Source organism: Panthera pardus, unplaced genomic scaffold (genome assembly GCF_024362965.1).
Source record: "Panthera pardus isolate Hobbes unplaced genomic scaffold, ASM2436296v1 HiC_scaffold_20, whole genome shotgun sequence".
Lineage (NCBI taxonomy): Eukaryota > Metazoa > Chordata > Mammalia > Carnivora > Felidae > Panthera > Panthera pardus.
In genome coordinates, this window is record NW_026526766.1 from 11,955,068 (window position 1) to 11,978,958 (window position 23,891).

General features: G+C 51.8%; 1 protein-coding gene and 1 long non-coding RNA gene across 8 annotated transcripts in view; one reads left to right on the forward strand and one right to left on the reverse strand.

Annotated features, from left to right (window-relative positions):
- The first annotated feature begins 1,358 nt into the window (after positions 1–1,358).
- Positions 1,359–9,249, forward strand: LOC109275428 (uncharacterized). 2 transcript variants are annotated; one of them, XR_008424140.1, is made up of 5 exons: positions 1,359–2,732; positions 3,313–3,488; positions 4,038–4,272; positions 5,570–7,361; positions 9,095–9,249. It is a non-coding gene; the product is annotated as an uncharacterized LOC109275428 (long non-coding RNA). The 2 variants fall into 2 exon arrangements; XR_008424139.1 differs by having other exon boundaries at positions 4,038–7,361.
- A 554-nt stretch (positions 9,250–9,803) lies between these two features.
- The window catches only part of APBA1 (amyloid beta precursor protein binding family A member 1), a 209,479-nt gene continuing 195,391 nt past the window's right edge, over positions 9,804–23,891 (reverse strand). For all 6 annotated transcript variants that reach the window (XM_053907789.1, XM_053907792.1, XM_053907791.1 and 3 more), the window contains 3 exons: positions 17,214–17,333; positions 14,226–14,366; positions 9,804–13,446 (listed from right to left, as the gene is read on the reverse strand). In XM_053907789.1, the coding sequence (XP_053763764.1) occupies positions 13,375–13,446; positions 14,226–14,366; positions 17,214–17,333 (333 nt within the window). In that variant the 3' untranslated portion in view covers positions 9,804–13,374. The remainder of the gene's footprint in view (positions 13,447–14,225; positions 14,367–17,213; positions 17,334–23,891) is intronic.

Below are 23,891 nucleotides of genomic sequence, written 5' to 3' on the forward strand. Positions count from 1 at the left end.
GTCTAACGGGGAAAGAAATGAGCGAGACCACACGGCCCTCCCGGAATAGCAGGGCAGAGGCAGCTGAGCCATGCACCACGGCGTGCTGTGCGACAGGCTGTGAAAAGTACCCGAGGCGTCACAAGGCAGCGAGCCTTCTGCTCTGGGCGGGGACACGGAGGGCCGCAGGGGATTTCCACTGGCAGGAATGGGGTGGCTGCTGTTCCAGGCAGAGGAAGAAGAGTCCTGGTGGTGGGAGAAGCTGTGTCTGGAGGACAGGTGGTTCCAGAAGCAGGGAACAGTTGCAGGAGATGATGCAGGACGAGAGTTAGGATCCACTTACAGAGACCCTGGAATCCCAGGCTGAGGCAGTTGGGTTGGAGGGGAGCCCTGGAAAGAGCTCCCAGGTCCCAGGCGGCATAGGCTGCAGCGGAGGAAACGGAAAATACGGACCCTGCGGAGCTGTTATTGCTAACACTATCAGTACAGGATTTAAGAACAAAGATAATGATCACAGTACAGTTGAAAAATAGCAAGACAGGGGCGCCTGGGTGGCTCAGTCGGTTGAGTGTTTGACTTCGGCTCAGGCCGTGATCTCACGGTTGGTGAGTTCAAGCCCCGCATCAGGCTCTGCGCTGAGAGCTCAGTGCCTGAAGCCTGCTTTGGATTCTGTGTCTCCCTCTCTCTCTCTGTTCCTCCCCTGCTCATGCTCTCTCTCTCTCAAAAATATTAAAAAAAGGTTTTTAATACAACAAAAAAATAGCAAGAGAAAATTGAAATAAGCCTAATTAAGCAGCCTAGTTAAAACTTCTTGCATTAAAACCTTTTAAATTGGCAAATGTGATAGAATAATGTCCATTAAAAAGTGTTTTCAAAGAAATTCTTAATGACATGGGGAAGAGTTTGCAATACAACGTAAGTAAAAGGATTTAGGAAATACAGCACAGTGCACAGTATATAGTCTGAACAGAAAGGTAGCAAAATGTTTACAGTCATTTTCTGTAGGTGCTGAGATTACATGTGATTGCCACTTTCTTTTTTCTACTTTTCTTTTTTTAAAAATTTTTAAAATTTTTTGAGAGAGAGAGAGAATGAGCACGGGAGGGGAAGACAGAGAGAGGGAGACACAGAATCCAAAGCAGGCTCCAGGCTCTGAGCTGTCAGTACAGAGCCCGACGCGGGGCTCAAACTCACGAGCTGTGAGATCATGACCTGAGCCGAAGTTGGACGCTCAACCGACTGAGCCACCCAGGTGCCCCGGTTAAGCATCTTTTTAAAAATTTTCTTAATGTTTATTTATTTTTGAGAGAGAGAGAGAGAGTGACAGAGAGAGAGTGTGTGAGTAGGGAGGGGGCAGAGAGAGAGGGAGATACAGAATCCAAAGCAGGCTCCAGGCTCTGAGCTGTCAGCACAGAGCCCAACGAGGGGCTCGAACCCATGAACGTGAGATCATGACCTGAGCCCAAGTTGGATGCTTAACTGACTGAGCCACCCAGGCATCCCTTTTTCTACTTGTCTAAATTTTTCCAACATTTCACAGGAATTTGCATTACTTTTGGAATCAGAAAAAATGCTTGTATATAAAGATTACACATTGATTCTATTTAAAATTTTTTTAAATGTTTATTTGTAAGAGAGAGACAGACTGTGAGCTGGGGAGGGGCAGACAGAGAGGCAGACACAGAATCTGCAGCCTGTTCCAGGCTCTGAACTGTCAGCACAGAACCCCACACAAGGCTCCAACTCACAAACAGTGAGATCATATCCTGAGTTGAAGTCAGACACTGAACTGACTGAGCCACCCAGGGGCCCCAAGATTAAACATTGATTTTAAATAAGGACTGGCTAACACGATTCAGAAGGATGGTCTTGAAAACCTGATTGGGAGGACTAAATACTTCGGAGGCAGAAGTGACAAACATTTGGGCTAACTGGATATGGGAGAAAGAAGGAGGCAAGAGTCAAAGATCTGTATTCTTCCTCACTCCCTTCTCCTTGGCAGCAGGTAGAGCAATCCTATTAAAATAAAATCCAGATCAATTTCCTCCTCTGCTCTAAACCCTCCAGTGCCTCCCACCTGACTCAGAATAAAAGCCAGAATCCTTAACCACTTACAGGGACCCACATACCGAACTTAGGGTTATCCCTGACATGGTGGTCTTACCCTCTCCTTCCTTCTGCCCTCTGCTCCGACTGCCTCACTGTGCTGAACACGCCCCAGGACCTTTGTACTTACCATCTCCTTGCCTGCAATGCTTTGTGAAATCTCTGTGTTTTGCTCCCCTCACCTATTCCCTTCTCACCGAGGCCTTTTCCTGGGCACCCTCTCCAAAACTGCAATCCTCTGGCACTCCCATCCTTTTGTTGCTTAATATTTATCCCCAGCACACATCATAACTATATATTTTACTTACTTGTTTGGTTTTTGTCTCTTCCATTAGCATATAAATTGCAGGAGGGCAGGGGTTTTGTTTTGTTCACAGCTCCTGGCACGGTATTAATACTGAGTAAATGCTTGTTGAATCTAAATAAAGAACTCAAGTGTTCCATTTACCTCCAGGGAACATCAGATCTGCCATCATTTAGTAAAAGGCATTTGGTGGCTTGACTCTTTTCAATTGTAAATTCTCTTGGTTCATTTAAAGTTAGAGTCCATTTTTAAGGATTCCATTTCCACGTGATTTGTTGGTTTGTTTTCAGGAACAACATCACTCTGTTTGTGGCTTCCAGGCTGATGTCCCCACCTCACCAGGGTAAGCTGCACTTGGGGCTCACTGGTGTCCCAAGCTGTGGAGTGCCAGCCCAGGAAACATACTACCTCCTGGCCAGATTGGCTGGGACCCCTGGAACCCTGGCCAGTGAGAGCTACTGCATGGGATGGAAGGTTCTGGAGTCGGTGGAATCCCTCTCTCATCTCCAGGCCCTAGCCTGATGTCTTCTTTGCACCTAACGGGTTTTTTAATGAAAACAACTTGAGCCAAGCAGTAAAATGGGAAGGGTTTATCCCCGCCCCCCTGTCCCCAATCTCACCCACTATAGATAAACCAAGGGAACACCAAATGACTGTTCTCTTTTTTACTAAAGAGAAATTTGGAAAACGCAGGCCCTGGACAATCTATGGGGAGTGAATCTACGCATGCATTTTGCTCTAGGAGCAGAGTCCAGAGTTTATTGAATGAGTTGCTCTGTTCCCATATGGCCCACCAGGTGGCTGTAGAATATCACGGATGGGCCCAGCAAGCTGGCCTGGGCTGAAGAAGGCCAGGACAGCCAGGCGCTGCACAGAGACCCCTGGCCCACCTTCAGGCAGGGCTGTTCTGTGTTTTCCTACAGGGACGCCAGACGAGGATGTCGGCCCCTGAGACTTTCCTAGGAGAAGAATGGCTAACACCGTGGAGTGTTTCCACGGCCAGGAGCTAGCTAGCTGCTCTGTGTATCTCATCTGCTTTCTCTCTTACTCTCGAGAGCCAGCCTCTGAGGGAAGTATGGTCATTGTCTCCATTTCTCAGGTGAGGCCACCAAAGCACACTGAGCTTAGGTAACTTACTAGATGCCTCGGTGCTGTTGAGGATCCAGGGTGAAAGGGAACCAGATCCTATGCATTGGCCCAGTCTCCGGGCCGCACGGCAGCTGGCAGGTCCCTGCTGTGCACCCCCAGGGCACGGGACTAGCCCCTACCCTCTGTGTCCCACTCCAGCACGGTGAGGTGACTGGCCCCAAGCCGTGCTCCCAGCTGGAGGAGTGCACTGAGGGAGCAGGCAGGGTAGAAGGTAAGCTGGTGTTTACTTGTGCGAGCCCCTTCCCCTGGAACTCTTCTTGAGTGAAAAGTGAAATAGGTGAAATAAAAGGCAATTGGAAACAGACTTGGTCCTGTCTGGACGGCACGGGCCCCCAAACCTAACGCTCGCCAACCTTTCCTGCCAAACGGTGGGCTGACTATTCTCCGTGGCCCCTGGCATCCTGTTCCTGGCCCCCTTCTTCCCAGGTAGCTGCCCATCCACCCCCAGGCTCCCTGTAGGTGACATCTTACGCGAGCAGCATCCTGCTTGGTATTTCAGGTGCCTGGGTACCCGCGGGCCACACCGGTGACCACATGGCCCCGCAGAAAACAGGGGAAGGCACTGCACAGCCAGCCACTGGCAAGACAGGATTGAGGGGAAATCACTGCTTCTGGTCCTTCGGGCAAATTACCTACCGCATCTGAGGCCAGTTTCTTTATCAGTGAAACGAAGGTAACATCTGCTTACCTGCTAATGGGTGCTAGTGGGACCGGCTGGAATTCATGAAATCCCGGTGAGTGCTAAGTGTTTTGTTGGTAAGTTACTAGGAGTGATGGAGTGTTAGAGGGTTTCCAGTGAGGATGTGCAGGCAGGGTGATGGATAAAGAGATCAGTTTGCACTGTTGACATTGAACCGCGTCTGTGATGCACTTGCAGCCTTCAGAGTCGGAAGCCGGGCGGGAGCCTGCTCTGAGCCCCCGAGGCCAGCGCACCGAAGGGACCCTCAGATGTTCCCCAGAATGTGTCCCTCTCCTCACCGAGCCAGAGCCTGTCCCCTGCTGTGACAGATACCTAACAAGACTCATTGACACTTTAACTGTTTGCTCCCAAATGGCCCATAAGAACATTATTTATTTTTTAAATAAAGATCTGCAGACCAGCTCTCCACAAAGTAAGCTTGGGGATGGCCCAAGTCGACTGAAGAGCTGGCCTGGAGCAGGTGTGCTGGGAAGGGGTTAACGGCCGGCTCTCTGGGGGCAGAGTTCTTCCCGGGCCACACACACTATAGAGTAACTCGCATAAAGGATGTATATAGAGCACACAAAGTACAGTAACTTTATCCCTTATTCCAATCAGTAGAGATGTCACTGACGTCACCAAAAAATGAGTGCCGCTCTGATATGAATGTTAGCTGAGGTTTGTAAAATTTTTAATTTAATATTTTTGCTTTTAGAGAGTGCTTATGTGTGCACACAAGCAGGGAAGGGGCAGAGGGAGAGAGAGAGAGTCTTTTTTTTTTTTTTTTTTTAATGCTTTGGCTTTTGAGAGAGAGGGTGAGCGGGGGAAGGGCAGAGATCGAGGGAGACAGAGGATCTCAAGCAGGCTCTGCACTGACAACAGGGAGTGCAACGTGGGGCTCGAACTCACAAACTGTGAGATTATGACCTGAGCTGAAGTTGGACGCTCAACCAACTGAGCCCCCGAGGCGCCCGAGAGAGAGAACCTTAAGCAGACTCCACGCTCAGTGTGGAGCCTGACGTGGGGCTCGGTCCCATGACCCTGGGATCATGACCTGCGTGGAAATCAGGAGTTGACGCTCAACACTCAGCACACTGAGCCCCCCGGGCGCCCCATGCTGCTGGTTTCGTTTATGTTAACGAGTAAGACAGATCCTAAACGAAGGAGGTTTGTGTCAGAACATCCCTGCCCGTCATGCCACAAGTGAATTCTTTGCCGAATTAGCTCATGGTGGGTCGGGTGTGGAAAGACTCCTTCCCTCAAGTTTCTGTGCTAGTCACCACGTCGTGGCTGCAGGCACAAAACTTTTAGTTTGTATTCTTCACGTCTCTCCACCACTTTCTTAATCCTAGATGATCAAGAAAACAATAGATCAAGTTTGCTCATATCTGGGAGCACATACCCCCCCCCCCGCCACGGCCGCTTGTGAGCCCTCAGTGTGACGTTGCTGAGCTGAGTCATGAAGACAGGTGCTTCTTCCCGGTAGCTGGTGTTGCCATCGTTCAGACGGCGGGGAAAAATGGAAGAGTGTGGATTAACGGTGAAACACAGTAGGTAATGACTGAGTTTTGATGACTGATTACCTTTGTTTTTACCAAAGCTCATTAATTTTAGTAATGATTCTATTTAACAGCAAAATTCTGAAAATGGGTCAGTGGGTTCTCGCGGGGGATGCCAAGCTGGCTGCAGCAGGTGTGGCCACAGGGACCCTACACGGAGGGCAGCTCTGCCCCCCAGGATGTCCGGAGGAGAGCCAGTTGCCGGGTGTCCTCTGAGGCCCTGTGGGGTCAGGTGGTTGTTAGGGCCCTTGAAAGCCATGAACGACCTATCCTTCCTCATCCTCCACATTCCCGCCTGGCGAGGAAGCCCGTCAGGAAGCCGTCCTGACTGGCAGGCTGGAGACCAGGCGTGAATTTGGGGACATGAGGGAGAATGTCACTCTGCTGCCCCACCCTCACACACAAGGGCACCCTACTATCCTCCTAGTTTCCTCTTAGGACATGGCTGGGACTGGAGTCCCAGACCGGGGACACCCATTACTGTTTTGGAGGTGTGTGTCTTTGGGCCAAGTAGTCTCCTGAGTCTCTGAGCCTCAGTTTCCTCAGAGCACAATGGGGATGCTCTGGCCAATGGCTGTGAGGAGAGGGATGGACAGGAGGCAGCTCACAGCTGCATCCTCCACAGACCCCAGGGGCTGGGGTAGTTTTTCCCGCACCAGAGTTTTTCATGAGAGCTTCAGGGAGCTGGAAACGTCCTCACATCTCCAGATCCCATGACAAAGAGGAATGACTTCCATCTTCCACAATTCAGGGGTGGGCGCAGCACCCAGGAGCTGTGCATTCTCAGCCAGAAGGACTTGCAGGGGAACAAAGTTGACGGTGTTGAGCAGGCCTTCCAGAGTGTTCTGTGATCAGCCCCAGACTGAGCTTCTTCACTCTTTTTCCGTCTCTGTTTCACTCTTTTCCGCCTGTTTGGGTTTGGTCACTCTGAGCGGTATGCAGGAGGCATTTACTGTGGGGAATCAGGCCACATGCGGTTGTGGGAGCTGGTGAAGAAGTCCAGGGAAGGCTGTGCCTCTGGGTGGGCAGGGCTGGCTGTTGTAGAGAAAAGCAGATGTGAATGGGGGCAAGGAGAGGCTGGAAACCACAGGCACAGCGTGGCCCTGAGTCTATCACCTCCCACCTCTGTGACGTGGTGACCTGTTGGAGCTGGCTGCACACATACCTAGTCCGGGGCTCGGAACCCATCGATGAAACAGAGGCGCCACTGGATGGTTTCTGTCCGAGCCAACAGTGGGCACCGGCCACCCAATGACACTGTGGGAGCCACGAAAGCACCCAGCTTAGCCAAGCTGATGTGGTGAAAAGCCACCACCGCACTATGCTTCTGGAGTACCAAGTGCTTTTGGACCTTCTCGTCGTTCTTCCAGGTTCCTATGCCTCTGCATGGAGTGTTTGCTCCAGCCATGGCACCTGGAAAACTCCTACAGCACCTTCAAAACCCTGCAGAGACATCACCTCCTCTGAGAAGAATTCCCTGACACCTGCCCTCCAGGACTAGCCCTGTACTTCACACATGGTGACTGCCTCTGTTGTACCTGAGACATGCCTCAAGGGGACAAGCTGTGCCTGTTTGACAGCTCAGGTTGGTTCATTAACGTGCCCAGGATTGCACAGGGAGAATAGAATTAGTGTCATACAGAGCTATAATTTGAATCCCTGTCGGTGACTCTTCTGATTCTAAGCCACCATGACTAGAAAGCTGAGAAAGATTTTTGGCCCTTGCCCTTCGGAAACTATTCAGTGGAGGGGAAAGAGAGCTGCAGTGTAGTTAGTTAGGCAGCTGGTGAAATTACCAACAGAGACTCCAGGGGTGGCCCCAAGGCTGAAGTGACAGCACTGTGCTCCCCAGAGGGTCTCCAGGCTGCTCCAGGCCTGGCCGGTAGGAAGGTGAGGACCCCCTCCCTCCAGCAGCAGCTGTCAGGGAGCGTGGTTCCAGCTGACTCCTCACCGTGTGGCTTCGGGCAAGTCCTACTCCTTGTTTGGAAGAGACGGGCCTGGGACGGGTGGCTAAGAGTCCTCATTCACTCACCACCATCTGGCATAGCAGGTGGTTGTCTGGATTGGGCATTTCTTATGTTATTCCACCAGAGGGCGCCAAATCCCAGCTCCTGCCAAATTGGTTCTCTCAAAAAGGGGTGGTTTCGGGGATGTGAGCTCAGAGGAGGTGATGAGTGAGAGCTGTGTGTGTAGGTTTGTGTGGAAACAATTAGGGGTGCGTGTGTGCATGTGTTTGCATGCAGCACCAGAGTTTTTTTCCAACTGTCTACATCTATTACCATCACCCCTACCCTGCCGAGCTCATCTCCAGCTTTTTGCTGCCTCCCTTGCTCAGCTCTAGCCACACAGGCCCGCTAGCGCTGCCTCCAACACTCCCTGCAAGATCTGGCCTCAGGGCCTTTGTGCTGTCCCTTCAGCCTGGAACACTGACTGCCTAGACATCCCCAGGAACCTCCCACATTCCCTCTCAGCGAGGCCTTTCCTAGCCCTCCCATAAAAAAAGTACCTCCGAACCCATTCCATGCTTTACTCTTCTTTAGAAAAACTACACAACACAATCTACACGACGAAATGTCACCTATTTAACCATTTTTCCAGTTTTGCAGTATGAAGTCCCTTCTCGTGGTGGTGCAACAATATCCGCCATCCATCTCCAGACTTTTTTCCATCTTCCCAAACTGAAACCCTACGTCCACTGAACAATAACCCCCTATTCTGCCCTCCCCCACCCCCTGGCAATGGCTGTCCTTTTTGTCTCCATGAATCTGCTCCGGCTGTCTCGTAAAAGCCATAGAGTATTTGTCATTTTGGGTCTGGCTTATGTCACTCAGCATAAGGTCTTCAAGCGTCATCCATGTTGTAGCATGTGTCAGAATTTGCTTTTTTAAGGCTGTATGATACTCCATTATATGTATATTTATATATTGATTATTCATTTGTCTGTTGGTAGATGCGTGGGTTGCCCCACTCTTGTGAAGAATGATGGTATGCATGTGCTCTTTTCCATGCTTTCTCTTTCTGCACAGCACCGAACCCCATCCAGGCACCCTCCCTTTGCCCCCAACAAGACATACAAATGATGGCATACAAAAGACACAGGCCAGCTAACCTAGCATTTTTAATCTAACATCGCTTTTTAAATGTCTAAAAATGCTCGGGACCTCGCAATGCTCTTTGGACCAGCTTTATCATTTCACTCGTGTCCTCATCAACGAGTTGATAAATCTTTGACCTGTTCATCCTGTATTTGTAGGACAGTCCTATTTTTAAGAAGTTACACCCTGACGTTCCAGAGGTGTCTTTTTCTTTTTTAACCAGGAATTTAAACGTGCCTTTGTGGGATGAAAACGAATACATCAGTTCATGCTGCCCTGCCAGCCAAGCTGGGGCTTCTGGTGTCCTGGGGCCATGTGAACGGAGCAGAGACACCGCCAGCGCCTATGTTCTCCGGGACCTTCTTGAGCTGTGGCCGCTGCTCCCAGGGTGTGCAAAGTCCCAGGCAGCTGATGCGGACCCATGTCTGCGGCGCCCATGAAAGACTATGCTTTCATGAGAGCGGCCTGCCCTTTCTGAGCCCTTCTGCGAGCCGTGGGATTCCAAATGCTCTGAATGCATTAGCTGACGCTCACACGGTCCCCATGAGATAGACGCCCTGCGGCAGATGAGGAAGCCAGCCTGGAGGATCACAGTGTAAGGGGACGTTCTAGAGCAAAGACGAGAAGGAGGGATCTGTGTGTGGCGGGATAGGTGAGTGGAATTTTTTTCTCTAGTTCTGCAACTTGTGGCGGAGATCATGCCGAGGGGGAAAGTGTCGGGTGCCAGACCCCACTCCCGGGGACAGTCATCCCCCAGGGGACAGCACCCTTGCAGGGGGCTTGGTGACGGGGGCCAGAGCAGGCCCACCCGCTGTGGCGCCCACCTGGTGCTGGCCTGACGGGCGGGCCAGGAGAGGGCCTGCAGGGAACAAGATGCCATCTTTCCCCCACCTGGCATCCTGTCCCTCCCCTGAAACAACACGACACTGGGCCAAGAGGCGAAGTTCTTGTTTATTGTTGCAGCGACTCTTACAGACATTAGCGTTCAGTGAAATCAAGGAAGAGAACACATTAAATACATCACAACCCCCAAAACGGTACAGAGGAGGGGAGGGCGGGCCGGGCCGGTGACCAGACTGTCAGAGCAAGTACATTCAGTGGGTGTGTGGTGCCATCATTCCGGGCTCACGTGTATATATATTTTATTTATATAATTTATATTTATATATAGAGATCATTGAGTTTTGTGTATACAAAGAACAATATTGTTACAAATACAATACTCTACTTGTCCCAAGCTTTACAATAAGCTCTATTTCACCCTCTTTACAGAACAATAGTACAAGTTCAGACTCTAGGGGCTGTGCTGAATATGTACAAGAAATTTCCTTCCCACGTGGTCCTCACGCCCTGCTGTGATGGAGGGGGGCAAAGAATCGGGTCGTGTGCCCCAGAGGGCCCAAGCCAGGGAAGGCGCAGACAGACACGAAGCTCAGACCAGCAAGCGGCCTTGGAAGAGAGAGAGTAAACAGGTCTAAAAGGAGGTGGCCCTTGGTTGTAAACATTGGTAACAGCCACACCACTGGGTCGAGGGACCCAAGAAGGGCGTGTGGATGGGTTTCCTCAGCGTGCAGATGGGGACGTTGGGTGCGAATGGGGGGGCCTCAGGGGCAGCAGAAGTGATGGGGGAGGTAGTCGTTTAGTCTGGGACTCTCTGAGGCCGCTGTTCCATGGTGGGCTCCAGGCCCCGAGGAGCCTGCTCTGGGGAGGGCGTGCACTCCAGGCCTTGGTCTCTGGGGGTCTCCTCCTCTTGTGAACCCAAGGCTGACGGTGGCTCCCTGAAATGCTCCCGTGTGAGAAGGCAGAGACAGGATGCGTTCTGGTGCATCCTGGCTGGACCAGGACGGGTAGACGAAGCTGAGAACCTGTCCCCGAAGCTGAGTCACCAGCATGTCCCAGCCAAGCAGCAAGAGTGGCTTTTTGCCTGGGCCCTGTTGGGGAAGGCTGCTCTGTACATAGTGTTCCCCGTGACGGGGTGGGGGTGGGGGTATTCAGATATTTACATATATAACTATATATACTGGGATGCCAGAAGAGACCACCACGTCCTATGGATTTTCAAACACCGAGTTACTAACGCTTAACTCCCTCCATCCGACGCTAGCAGGGCCAAGAATACACTCCAGGTGAACCTGTACCGAGCTCCGGGAACGAGAGTGTCTGGGTATGCAGAGCCACTTTCAGTAACAGAAGGTAGGTGGTGGACAAGTAACCTCACTCTTCTGCTAGAAGATGCTGGTCTTCCAGCAGCTCTTACCAAATGGGCTTTTGCGGCACTCGTCAAACGTTCTAAGACTTTTGTGCCATAGCGGCAGAATCTGTGTTCTCTGTCCCCTCTCCTTTGGGTGAAGATGCCTAATTGTGATATTGGCAGGCTGCGTAGGGACTGCTGGCCCATCGCGAATCGGCCTCTGTCCCGGTGCTGGGGCAAGGGGCCCGAGTGGTCACCCTGGGACCAGACAGGCACGAACCCCTCCCATGACCTTCCAAGGCTCCTGAGGCCTCACACCCCACCACTAATGCTTTGTTCCTGTTCTACTCTCTCTTTTTGGCAGAGGGAAGAGCAACACAAGGCTGAGTCCTTGACTATATTGTCAGACACACTACAGTTTGGTAAACTGAGAACTTGGGGCCATGGTTCTGGCTGATTTGGGCTGTGTGGGGCTGAGCCTCCTCTGAAGTCCAGGGGTCCTGGACTGTCCAGCCTGGCTCCCCTGCAGAGGGGGCAGCCCCTACTTTATTAAGGTTTATACTACAAACTGAGGGCCGACCACTGATGCCTTTGGAACATTCGGCTTTCCTGACTCACAGAAACCCTGAGGTACAGAAATCCCAGGGGAACACACTGCACAGTCGTCTGGGGCTAGTCTCTTGTTCCGATTTTTTTTATGTTCATGTGTCTCCCTCCCCGAAATCCCTCCAACAAATAAATACATGAGCCAGTCCACATATGCTCACCGAATTCCTGTTTGCACAGATACAACATAAATATCCCATGTGCAGAGAGCAGGGACTCTTAATATTACAAAATATATTAGTTTCTCTTCCCCTGTCTCTGCTGAGGTCATGAATGAAATGGAACAAAAAAAAAAGCAAACCAACCCACCTACATGAAAACAAAATGCTCTTTGGACCAAGAGTAATTGAAAACTGGCTCAGGATAATATCACTACAACATCTGCATGAACTGAGACAGAATCCACAACACGAGGCACCTGGTGAGAACAAGCAGCATCTCACCCAAGTGCAAGCGCTCTCAGACCCACCAGGCAGCAAGCTGATGTTTCTAGAACACACGTGGGGATGCTCAGGCATCGTGTGAGGTCATCCTTGTCCCCTTAGTTTTGTGGTTTATTACTATTCTGGCCTCTCAAATCCCATCCTGCTACGTGGCCCTGAGCAGAGAGGAAAGCTGGTCTTACCTCGGGCCAGGAAGCCTAACACGACTGCATCTGCGTTCTCTTCCTCCACGGGAGCAGTCCGTCCTTCCGAGACCCCCAGGGTGAGTGTGGAGTGGGGGCACGAAGGGAGTCCACTAGGACCCTGAGCCAAGGTGGCGCTGGTGGGGCCAGGCCTCGGGGCGGGTGGGGGGGTCGCGCCCCGGACAAGGCTGAGCAGCCCCTGCAGGCCTCACCTGCCAGGGGAAGGGACCTCGTGGAGAGGCGAGGTGGGCTTTCCAAGGGCTCTGTGTGCCTCACTGGTGAGGGAAGGAGGCGAGGGCGATACCTACACAAGAGAGGCTGTATACGTACCTGTGTGGCAGAGAGGGAGGACGAAAGTACCTGCCCATGTCTCTCGGCTGGTTGGTGACCTTAGCACAGCCTGAGGCGGCTGGGGTGCCCCAGGACCTGCCGAGCTCTCTGCACCAAGATGGCACCCTGGTCCCAGGCCGTCTCCCTCCTACCCTTGGGGGAGAAGGCTCACCTTTAAGAACGCAATTATGTCGAAACTAAAAGTAGTTATGGAAGAGGCATAAGGTTGGCTCAGAAATTCTGGGCGGAGGGGTGTGGAGCCCCAAGTCCAGTGTGGTGGGCAGGGCAAACCCTGAAAGACACAGCTGGTCTCTGCTGATACACCGTGTTCCCATACACTGAGCCAATCAGAGCCAAGACCAGCCGCTGGACTGTAGGCCCTGCTGACTCAGCGCCCTCACTGCCCCCCCCCCCCCAGGAGCACCTCTTGGGGGAAGGGAGGACTCCCCTGGAGCCGTGACGGTCCTCCTGGGAGCCCCCGGGGGCCCTTCAGGATGGTCTGGGCAGACACCCGGTGGGTACTGGCTGCTCTCTACCCTCAAGGGCGTGTGTACAAAACTTTCTGGGCGTTAAAAAAAAAAATGCAAACTGGAGAGAGAGTAAAGAGGTCTGCAGATTCTTCTCTTCCTGTGTAGAACCGGTGCTGGGCGTGAGAGGGAAATGTCTCAGTGGGCACACAGATGCAGCACGAGAAACACACCACGAGTGAGGACAGTCCTCCATGCAAGCCGCCAGGCGGGGGGACACGGCCTCAGATGTAAACGGGTTGCTCCTGGGCCGTCAGCAGTCGGTACATGGCAGCCGGCATCGTCTTCATGTGAATCTGAGGGCAGAAACGTGCATCAGCAGGCCTGAGGCTGCGGGGTGGGGTGGGGTGTGGCTGTGTGGCCATGGCCCCCCGTTGCCCCGAGGGGGGGGCAGCACCTCTAACCACGGCGGGGTGGGGGGGGAGCTCCGAAGATCGCCCCCCACCAGCCACAGGGACCTGACTGAGGCCTCCAGGAAGAGAGGGATCCACGGGCTTTCTAAAACGTGTGGGGTGGCACAGAGTGCGCAGTGAAAACCGGGGAAGCTTTGTTTCGCAGCCTAGGCAAAAGGAGAAAATCCCTCAAAAGCAAGGGAGAGTGGCAGTAGGTAGGGGCGGTGGGTTGGGACTCCTCCCCCAGGGGGTCAGGTGGCTCAGGAGGTGGGCCCTGGAACAGCCATCGCCACCTGGAGGAGGCTGGAGCCCGGAGCCGCCCCTGGAGGCCTGGTCCATCTATCAGACGGTCAATCTGAGACTTCCATGGCCCAGCAGGTGTGGTGACATTAACTGGAAGAATGGACAGAACTCGGGCGGCCCCAGGGGGAAGCCACAATAATGAGTCTGAGAGTTGAGAAGAAAAGGTGAGCAAATAATGCAGGAGAGAGTGAATCCTGTTTCTAGGAGCCGCTCTCGGACGCTGCTAGGCAGTGGGTGACCTCTGGCCTGAGTCTGACGGTTCTGCTTGTCGAGCAGGGTTTTGAACCACAAAGGACTCTGCCTCGAAGGCCTGTGTGGGGCCGCGCAGGTGCGAGGCCGGGGTCCCCCAGGCACACCCCCACCCCAGCCCCCGCTCCTACCTCCCCCACCGCATTGGAGAGGATGTGGACGATCTTCTCGTGAGGCGTGGCCACCACGCTCTGCCCGTTGATCTCGATGATCCGATGTCCCACGCGGACGCCGCCTCTCTCGGCTATGCCCCCTCGCATGAGGCTGCAGATCTGTCAGAGCCAAAGGCCACACCGTTAACCCTCACGGCAGGACCGCATGTCGGAGAGGTGGGCGGAGACAGGACTGGCTTTCCTGGACCCCTGCCCTCCGTTCTCCACGGTTACTTTTTGGGGCATTCCAATCTCTCGGTTTCCTTTTGCAAGCGACAGGGCTCCGTGGGCGCACAGGGCCACCCGGCCGCTGCACCCCGCCCGGGGGATGTAGTACATCGCAGGAGGTCACGGCACACCGAGTTCCGACTGCCTGTCATCCCAGCTGGGTCCTGGGGAAAAGAGCTTTTTGGACCTGTCACCGAGTCACCAACGGTTTCAAACTCTCAGCCTGTGTAACACAGGCGAATACTATTTCCCACATTCATCGCTAGGACTCAGACATCCAAATGGATCATCTGCAGCCTGCTTTTCAGGGTCAGGGTTACATGAGCCAAACCCCACTTTGGGTTTCCAAAGTGTGGCCAGCTGGCCGGGACTTGCTCCTTTCGACCTTCTCGACTTAGCAGCCCGTGTTCAAACTCACTTCCCCCCGGAAAGGACATCGGGGCTGGGTTTTGCCTCTGTGTGGCCGCACATCATGGTGTGCAGAAGCTGCGGGCCGGTGGAAATGAGCTCCCCAGGGCTTGGAGTTGGAGGGCTGGGGGCTCAGCCCTGCAGGGGAAGGCCGCCCCCACTTCAAACAGAACATCAGACTTTCTCCAAAAGAGTGTGTTTTTAGTTTCCAAAGTTGACATTTCACACCAGATCGTGCGCTTTTTTTTTAAATTTTTTTTTAACGTTTATTTATTTTTGAGACAGAGACAGAGCATGAACGGGGGAGGGGCAGAGAGAGAGGGAGACACAGAATCTGTAACGGGCTCCAGGCTCTGAGCCATCAGCACAGAGCCCGAACCCACGGACCGCGAGATCGTGACCTGAGTCGAAGTCGGACGCTTAACCAACTGAGCCACCCAGGCGCCCCAGATCGTGCGCCTTTTAAGCCCACGTAGACAAGACCGTGGCATCGTGCGACAATGCTCTGTGACCGAGTGTGTGGACCCCACAGAGCCCCCCACCCAGTACTCTGGGGTCAGAATGCTGCTTAGGTGCTTCCCACACTTGAGACAAAACCGAGGGACCCACTGGTGCTATACAACAACTCTTTGTTCATAGCTGAACTTTTAAAATTATTTGCATATGAACAAAGCAAACAAGGAAATATCGGCAGATGAAAACAGGTGTCTGCCCAAAAGCGTAAGAAGTAACCCCGGCTCCCTTCCTAAGAGGAAAGTGAGGCCGCTGAGGTCCAAGGAACAGATGAAGGGGAACTTCAAAGGTACTTCAAGGGTATTTCTAAACCTTGAAACAGACTTGGAATAAAATTTTAAAAACCTACCACTCTTAATTGAGATTTTTAAGGGGGAAAAGAATAGCGTTCTTCAATCTGGAAAGATGAAGGGAAAGAGAAGGAGAGACATCCAAAATCTAAAAAATCAAGGTCGCAGACAGAGAACAGGATGGTCATCAGAGCCCACAATTATTGTGATTGCAGAATAAGGCAAACCAGCACAAAAAGGGAGTAATGCAGAGTATGGAGTTTCTGTGTGGAATGAAGAAAAAGTTCTAGAAAGAGACAGTCGTGACGGTTATACCACTCTGTGAATGTACTTTAATGCCACTGAACTGTATGCTTAAAGATGGTTTAGATTGAGGGGCATCCGATAGACTGACCCGCTTAGTCAGTCAAGCGTCCAACTTCAGCTCAGGTTATGATCTCACAGTTTGTGGGTTCGAGCCCCGCATCGGGCTCTGTGCTGACAGCTCAGAGCCTGGAGCCTGCTTCCGATTCTGTGTCTCCCTCTCTCTCTGCCCCTCCCCCACTCGCACTGTCTCTCTCTCTCTCTCTCTCTCTCTCAAAAATAAATAAACATTAAATTAAAAAAGAAAAGTATTGTTTCCGGACAGATATCCATGTGATGAAAATACTCTTCATCCCTAAAGTGCTATTCAGGTTAAAACAAGGCAGAAAACATGCACGCATCACAGCCGTGGGGGCCGGGGCTCTCCACCTGCACTGTGCCCTGGAATCACTGGGGAGCCCACCCAGTGCTGCCCACCCCTGGTGGGGGGCTGGGCAGCTCTATAGGGGCTAACAGGTGTACCCAGGTGGTGACACAATGGCATCCCCTGGCCGGAGGGGAAGGACGCACTTGGTGACACATCCCAGCCTATCTCAAGTTGGCAGCTGGGAGGCTGACCCTTGCACCATCACAGAGAGATTCAGGGCCAGGGCCCTGGGAACCACCCTTCTCTTCTCAAGTGCAAGGGCACAGGATTCTCTGCCCACAGGGGCACACAGGGCCTGCCCTCACCCACTCCTCCCTCTCCTTGCTGGGTTCTCTCAGGGAACTGCCTGGCTTTAAAAAATAAAAATTTGGGGCCTCTGGCTGGCTCAGTCAGTTAAATGTTCAATAAATATATATGCAGATGAATGAATGGAAAATTTTCTCGATCTATAAAATGAGTTTTGACTAGATTTTGGACCGTGTACTTAAATAATCGTCAAGAGGCGCCTGAGTGGCTCAGTCGGTTGAGCGTCCCACTTCAGCTCAGGTTATGATTTCACGGTTGGTGGGTTCAAGCCCCACATTGGGCTCTGTGCTGACAGCTCAGAGCCTGGAGCCTGAGTCTGACAGATTCTGTGTGTGTCTCTCTCTCTCTCTCTCCGTCCCTCCCTTGCTCATGCTCTATCTCTCTCTCAAAAACAAACATTAAAAATAAATTAAAAATAAAAGTTAAAAAACAAACACTGTACCACGGTTTTATTTGTCAGATCTTTGGAAGAAAGTGTGGAGCCCTACTTACGATTCCATTCTGGACGCTGAAACCCAGCTGGTAGCGGAGGTCCGGTCTCCTGATCAACACGGTCGTCACTGGAGGACACCTCACGATATTCAGCTTGACCCGGGGCTGATTCTTCAAACCCTGAAATGTGAATGGAGCACAGTGGAGATGGTGACCGGTGAGGCGGGCAGAAGAGATCCAAGCAGCACCAAAAGCAAATGGAGTCCTAAGGAGTCCCAGGGGATCTTCCATTATTTCTGGGACACACGAAGCAGACCCGCATGCAGGCTGACCGTGCCCAAGCAGGGACAATCCACTGCTAGCCTGTACCAACTCAGGGCCCAAAGAGCTCATTGACCCCTCACACCTGTGGCCAGTGTGCTCTGTGAGTGCACAGGGCTTGTGGGAGACCTGGGGAGGCTGCTTAAGAATCAGCCACTCTGTGTTGGCACCACGTGTGGGCACCCTACCCTCATGGTCCGTCAAAACCCGTGCAGCCGATGAAACCAGCTGAGCCGCCCGTCACTGAGCGTGGGCTCCTGCCGCCCACAGGAGCTGTCTCCTTCAGTCTCCTTGACAAACTGCAGCTCTAACTATGTCCATTCTACAGAAGAAGACACCGAGGCTCAGAGATCCTAAGCAACTCACCCCGCTTCGCCCGCAGCGGGATCCAACCGCACATCTGTTCTGTTTTCAAAACCAAGCATTTCGCCTACACCATGATCCCCCCTAAAGACAACGGGACAGCGTGTATCATTCATGAGTAAGGCTTGCTCGACCAAGCCGCCAGGGAGAGCAATAAAAGAATGAATTCGTGCCACCAAAGCTTCTATTCTGGCCTTGCATGGGGCCCTGTCGTCAGCTTACTTTCCTATCCGGCTCGAGTCCAGGGCTCCTAACATCTGACTTCCCCACTGCCTTTGATGGATTGCAGTTGGTCCCTTCAACGTGTGAGTTTTGACGGTGCTCAATTTAACTTCCCACCTCCAGCATCTCTGCCCGTCTCCTGGGCGTTCTGAATCGCTCTGTTTTCTGCCGGATCGGAGCCTCCCAGGGGCTGCAATTTGGGTAATGCTCGGTGCTCACACGCAGGCAGCCCTCGCCAGCCACTCTCTGTGGTTTCTGGAAGATCTCTGGGAAGCTTCTCTGGTTCACAAAGTGATGATGTCCAAGTGCAGCAGCAGCAGACGAGCTGAGAGCAGTTCTCCCTGGGCAAAGTCCGCCAGGGACTGGCCTTCCGCACGACACAGGCCTGCTGTCCACGGGCACAGGGCTCCACAGGGCTCCACAGGGCTCCGATGCGTCAAGCTGTGTTTCCGCCTCTGCAGCCGGGCGTCCTCGACACTCCACCCCTCCCTTCCTCCACCTGTGTCTCCACATCACTCAGACAAGTGGTGGGTGACACCCGGAGGTCCCCTCCAGCTCTAGTTCTGAGTTCCCCCTTTCCACGCATTCCTTCCCTCAGCGTATTTGCCAACAACACCACGTCTCGACCATTATGCTTAAAAACACCCATTTCTGCTCAGATCGTGATCTCACAGTTGGTGAGATTGAGCCCCGCCTCGGGCTCTACGCTGACAGTGTGGATCCGGTTGGGATTCTCTCTCTCTCCTGCTCTCTACCCCTCTCCCACTCACGTTCTTTCTCTCTCAAAATAAATAAACATTAAAAAATATTAATAAAAAACCAATTTCTAAAATTAAAAGTGGGCATCCTTCAGGAAGGTGGTGCTCAGATATTAATGTGCATACAGTTGACCTTTGAACAATGCAGGGGTCAGAGGCGCTGACCCCCCCCCCCCCAACCAAATCGTGCAGTTGAAAATTCACATACAACTTTTGAGTCCCCTGAAACTTAACTACAACAGCCTACGGTGACCAGAAGCCTTACCAATAACATTAACAAAGCATATCTTGTAGATGGATTATACACTGTGTTATTATAATAAAGTAGGCTAGAGAGAAAGCAAAGGTTGCTAGGAAAATCACAAGTTAGAAAATACATTTCCAGGACTGTGCTGTATTTATTGAAAAACACCTGTGATAAATGGGCCCGTGTAATTCAAGCCCGTGTTGCTCAAGTGCGTATCTCTCTCCCTCCAGTGCCTCGTCTTTCTCATCCACTGGACTAGTCAATATTTACTGATCACTCCCCGCGTGCCAAGGCTGGTGTTAGGCAGTGGGGAGGGCTGCAGGCACACGCAGGGCAACCAGAGGGGCTGGCCCCCCTTCCCGCCCTCCACAATCACACAGCAGGTGACCAGGAATTGGTTGGAACCAGAGGGAAGTATGCCACCAAAACGAGCACACACAAGTCCAGCTTCTGAAGTCTGCACCTCTGGGGTGACGCAGGTGTGCATGTGATGCTCAGAGAGCACACCCTGAAAAGCCAGAGAAGGACTCTATTTTCTCAATTACCCCAAAAAAGCTCACATCGCTCCGGTGGGTTCCTTTTTCGTGTGTGTGAATTGACTGAAGAGGCCTGATTTGTCCTTCAGTGAACGAAGTTCTAGACTGAGGAAATGTGCTGCCAGATGAGGCTTAAAGAGGCGGCAATTTGGAGAAGAGACGGCAATTTGGAGTAGCCGGAGAACGTCACTGCTCCGCTGTTCCCCATCAGTGCTCCAAGTTGGGTCCCATTAACTTGGATTTCTGAGCTGCCATTTGAGAGGAGATGCCAATTAAATAAGCGGTCATTCTGTCCCCATGACAGCAGTGGAATGCTATAGCAAATTAAGAAATACTGTGGGAGAGGAAGGGCAGGGGAGAGGGGAGAGGGGAAGGGGAAGGGAGAGGGGAAGGGGAAGGGAGAAGGGAGAAGGGAGAAGGGAGAAGGGAGAAGGGAGAAGGGAGAGGGGAGAGGGGAGAGGGGAGAGGGGAGAGGGGAGAGGGGAGAGGGGAGAGGGGAGAAGGGAAGGGAGGAGACAGAAGCCAGAATCGTCTCTATAGTAACAGGAAAGCAGGACCATGATCCTGTGGAAGGGAGAGGAAAGCAGTGCTCTAGTTTAAAAAAGAAAAAATAATCAGGAGGGCAGGACCACAGAGGCAAGGAACTGCCTGAGGAACTGGCAGGAACAAGGCAAGGAACTGACTGCTAACAAGCTTTGCCTACCAACACTTATGCCTTAGTAATTAGGACAGGAGAAACAGGTGCTAGGGAAGAAAGCAATGAAAAGGATTTTCTGTTTTCCTATAACTGGGGGTGGGATGGGGGGGGAAGTCAACATGCGTTAAAGTGGAAAGACACAGAATACATGGTGTAGACCCTTGTTTCTCAAAGGGCTTTGGGAGACTGGTGACGTCATCACCTGCCAGCTTGCTGAGGGAGAATCCCACCCCAGACACGTGCAATCTGCATTTCAGCAACAGCCCCAGGGCTTTCAATTCAAAGTTTTCTAAGCCGTGAACTATCCCTCTATATCCATCAGGATGAGAGCGGCTAACTTCATTGCAAGGTGCACTGGCACAACAGTGAAATGAGCTACCGACCAGAAGCCCTGAAGAAGCCCAGAATATTCCCCTGCGCTGGCCCCACAGGTGGGGCGGGGCAGTGTGATCATGTGCTTAGGTGGAGGCAAAAGAGGTATGCCGTCTAAGGACTTTTTTAAAATTTAAAAAAGATTTCATTTTTTGAGAGAGAGGGTGTCAGTGAGCGAAGAGCGAAGAACAAAGAGAGAGGGAGAATCCCACGAGGGAGGGAGGGAGGAAGAGAGGGAGGGGGAGAGGGAGGGGGAGAGGGAGGGGGAGAGGGAGGGGGAGAGGGAGGGGGAGAGGGAGGGGGAGAGGGAGGGGGAGAGGGAGGGGGAGAGGGAGGGGGAGAGGGAGGGGGAGAGGGAGGGGGAGAGGGAGGGGGAGAGGGAGGGGGAGAGAGAGGGAGACAGAGAGAGAGAGAGAGAGAGAGAGAGAGAGAGAGGGGGAGGGAGGGAGGGAGGGAGGGAGGGAGAAGCAGGGCTTCCCCAAAGCAGGGCTCGAACTCACAAACCCTGAGATCATGACCTGAGCCAAAGTCAGATGCTTAACCGACTGAGCCACCCAGGCGCCCCTGTCTAGGGAATTTTAAAACAATATGACAACCCACAGAAAATCTGCATTTGGTGCTGGCAATCCTAGCTGCAGTCAGTGGTAAATTCTCCTCCCAGGCAGGATGGACCACTCACATCTCTCTGCTTGACAAAGCAGCACGTCTCAGGGCACCGAGGACGGTAGGCTGTGTCCTGGCTGGACCTGCCAGCTACGTCCTCGTCTGCTGAAGGCAGCCCTGGAGGCACTGGTTTTCTTGCTCTGCCTCTTCAGCAGTGATACCATGTGGCCTTTGAATTCTGATTCCACAGAGACTCCATTTATAGACATCAAAGATCAGCTCCTGGTGCAAACAAACCTTCTCCCCGTAAGAAATTGCTTCCAGGGTGCTCTGATTGCTCGCGGAGCAAGCTTTGTGTCTACCTTGATGAGAGAGAGAAGATGAGTACTTGTGGGGCCCCTGCGCCTGGCACTGGCCTTGGGGTCTCAGCCTCCCTCATCTGGTCTGCCTTCTTACATCTGGATGCAGCTGTCTGCAGGAGAAACCTGGGCAGGTCATCTGCACCCTGGGGGGTCTCTGACGGCTTGTCTGTGAACCAAGTGCCCATGAGGGAGGGGGGCTGGCTGTCGCGAGGAGGGAGGGAGGGAATGAAGGTGGGCGCCGCCTGGCAGGTGCGTAACGGGCACGGGCAGGAAGCCTCAGGAAGCTTCTCCTCCGTATTCTCTCCCTCTTCTGGCTCCTCTTCCCCAAACGTTTCCAGGCCCAGATCCACTCCCCATGCCCCCTCACCCACCTCCCTCTCTCTGAATGGATCCCTTCCCCCACCTCCGAACCCCTGCACTCCCAAGACAGGCTTTCTCAGCCTTTGCACTTGGGCTCATTCTCCGCATGGGGCTGGGTGTCTGGCACCATCCTGCACCTCTACCCACGAGATGCTACAGCATCTCCTTCTCCCAGTTCTCTCAAGCTAAACTGTCTCCAGACCCTGCCAAGCTTCTCCTGAGGAAGGAGGTGTGTGTCAAGATCCTCGGCCGAGAACCACTGCCTCAGGGGCTGAGTGATATCAAGGGGGCTGAGTGACCTGGACCCACCACTGATGAGTGATTACATCACTTTTCCGTGCCTCAGTTTCCTTACTTGCACAACGGGCATGACAATAATACCTACCCTACAGAAGGCTGCCATGAGGGTGCCACGAGCAAACGCGCACATTCTCATAATGGTGCCAGGCACACAGCGCTCAGCTGCCTTTAGCTACCCGTTCTTTCCTTCACACCTTTCCAGCAAGACCAAGTTCCTGGATGCAGACTGTCTATCATGTGTGTCTGGTTCCCATGGCCCCTCAGGGGTTTTCGTGCCCGCACAGTGTTAAGTCATTTGCTCACTGGTATGAAAGGGTATCCGTGAACCTTGACACGTGTGAGTTGCCAAACGTGGGTGGGTCCTGTGACCCCACTCCAAGCCCCCAGACCCCTGGTCTCTCCACGGTACCACACCACTAAATCAGCCTTCCCTGGCTGTGCTCAGGCGTGTCTCCACCGGCTGCAAAGCCAGCCCAGTGCCCATCACGTCAAGCAGCAACTCCAGAAGGCCGGTTCCCTTTATGTTAGCCATCCGCCTAGATCTTACTCCTCCCTTCCAAGCCCACCTTAAAAATCCGAAAGAATTCTCCCTCTGCGTGTGTGCAGCATTTCTCCTCTCTGTTGCCATTAGGCCCACCGAACCCTTTCAGTGATAAATTATCCTCCACAGAAGTGCTGATATTCTGCTTCTCCAAAGTTCAGCTCTGCCTAACGGAGGCCCAATTAAACATTCATGAGTGAATATGTGCGTTCAAGGTAGGGTCTTTTATAGATATATAATATATATATATATATATATTATATATATATATATATATATACACACACACACACACACACACAATACATACATAATACATACATAATATACATAATATATATAGTATATATAATATATAGTATATATATAATATATAGCATACATACAATATATATACAATATATATAATATATATAATAAATATACTATATATACTATACATAATATATATAATATATAATATATATAAACATATAAACATATATATAAATATATACATATATAAATATATATGTGTGTATGTGTGTGTATATATACATACACACACACATATATACACATATATATATTAAAGGTAGGGTCTTTTTATATATTTTTATATATATATATATATATATATATATATATATAATTTTTTTTTTTTAAAGTAAGCTCTAACCCAGCATGGGGCTTGAAATCAAGATCCTGAGACCAAGAGTCACATGCTCTACTGACTGAGCCAGCCAGGCGCCCCAAGGTTCTTTAATCTTTAATGTATGTTAAGAAGGGGTAGAGAATTTATTCAAGTCTAAGATGTAACAAAAAGAAATTAAATGAGGTCAAAGAGGACTATTTTTTCTCTGCGAATGATAATCTGTGGAGAAATCAGAATATATCTGTTTCACTAAAAACGAAGAGGCACCCCTCTCTGTCCTAGATGCTTAATTTGACTTCCCACCCTCTGACTGCCCAGCCATGGATGTTGGCTTTTGTGATTTTATTTCGAATAACCATTAGATGAATTCATTCACTCTCACAGCCCATATACATGCACACACACACACACACACACACACA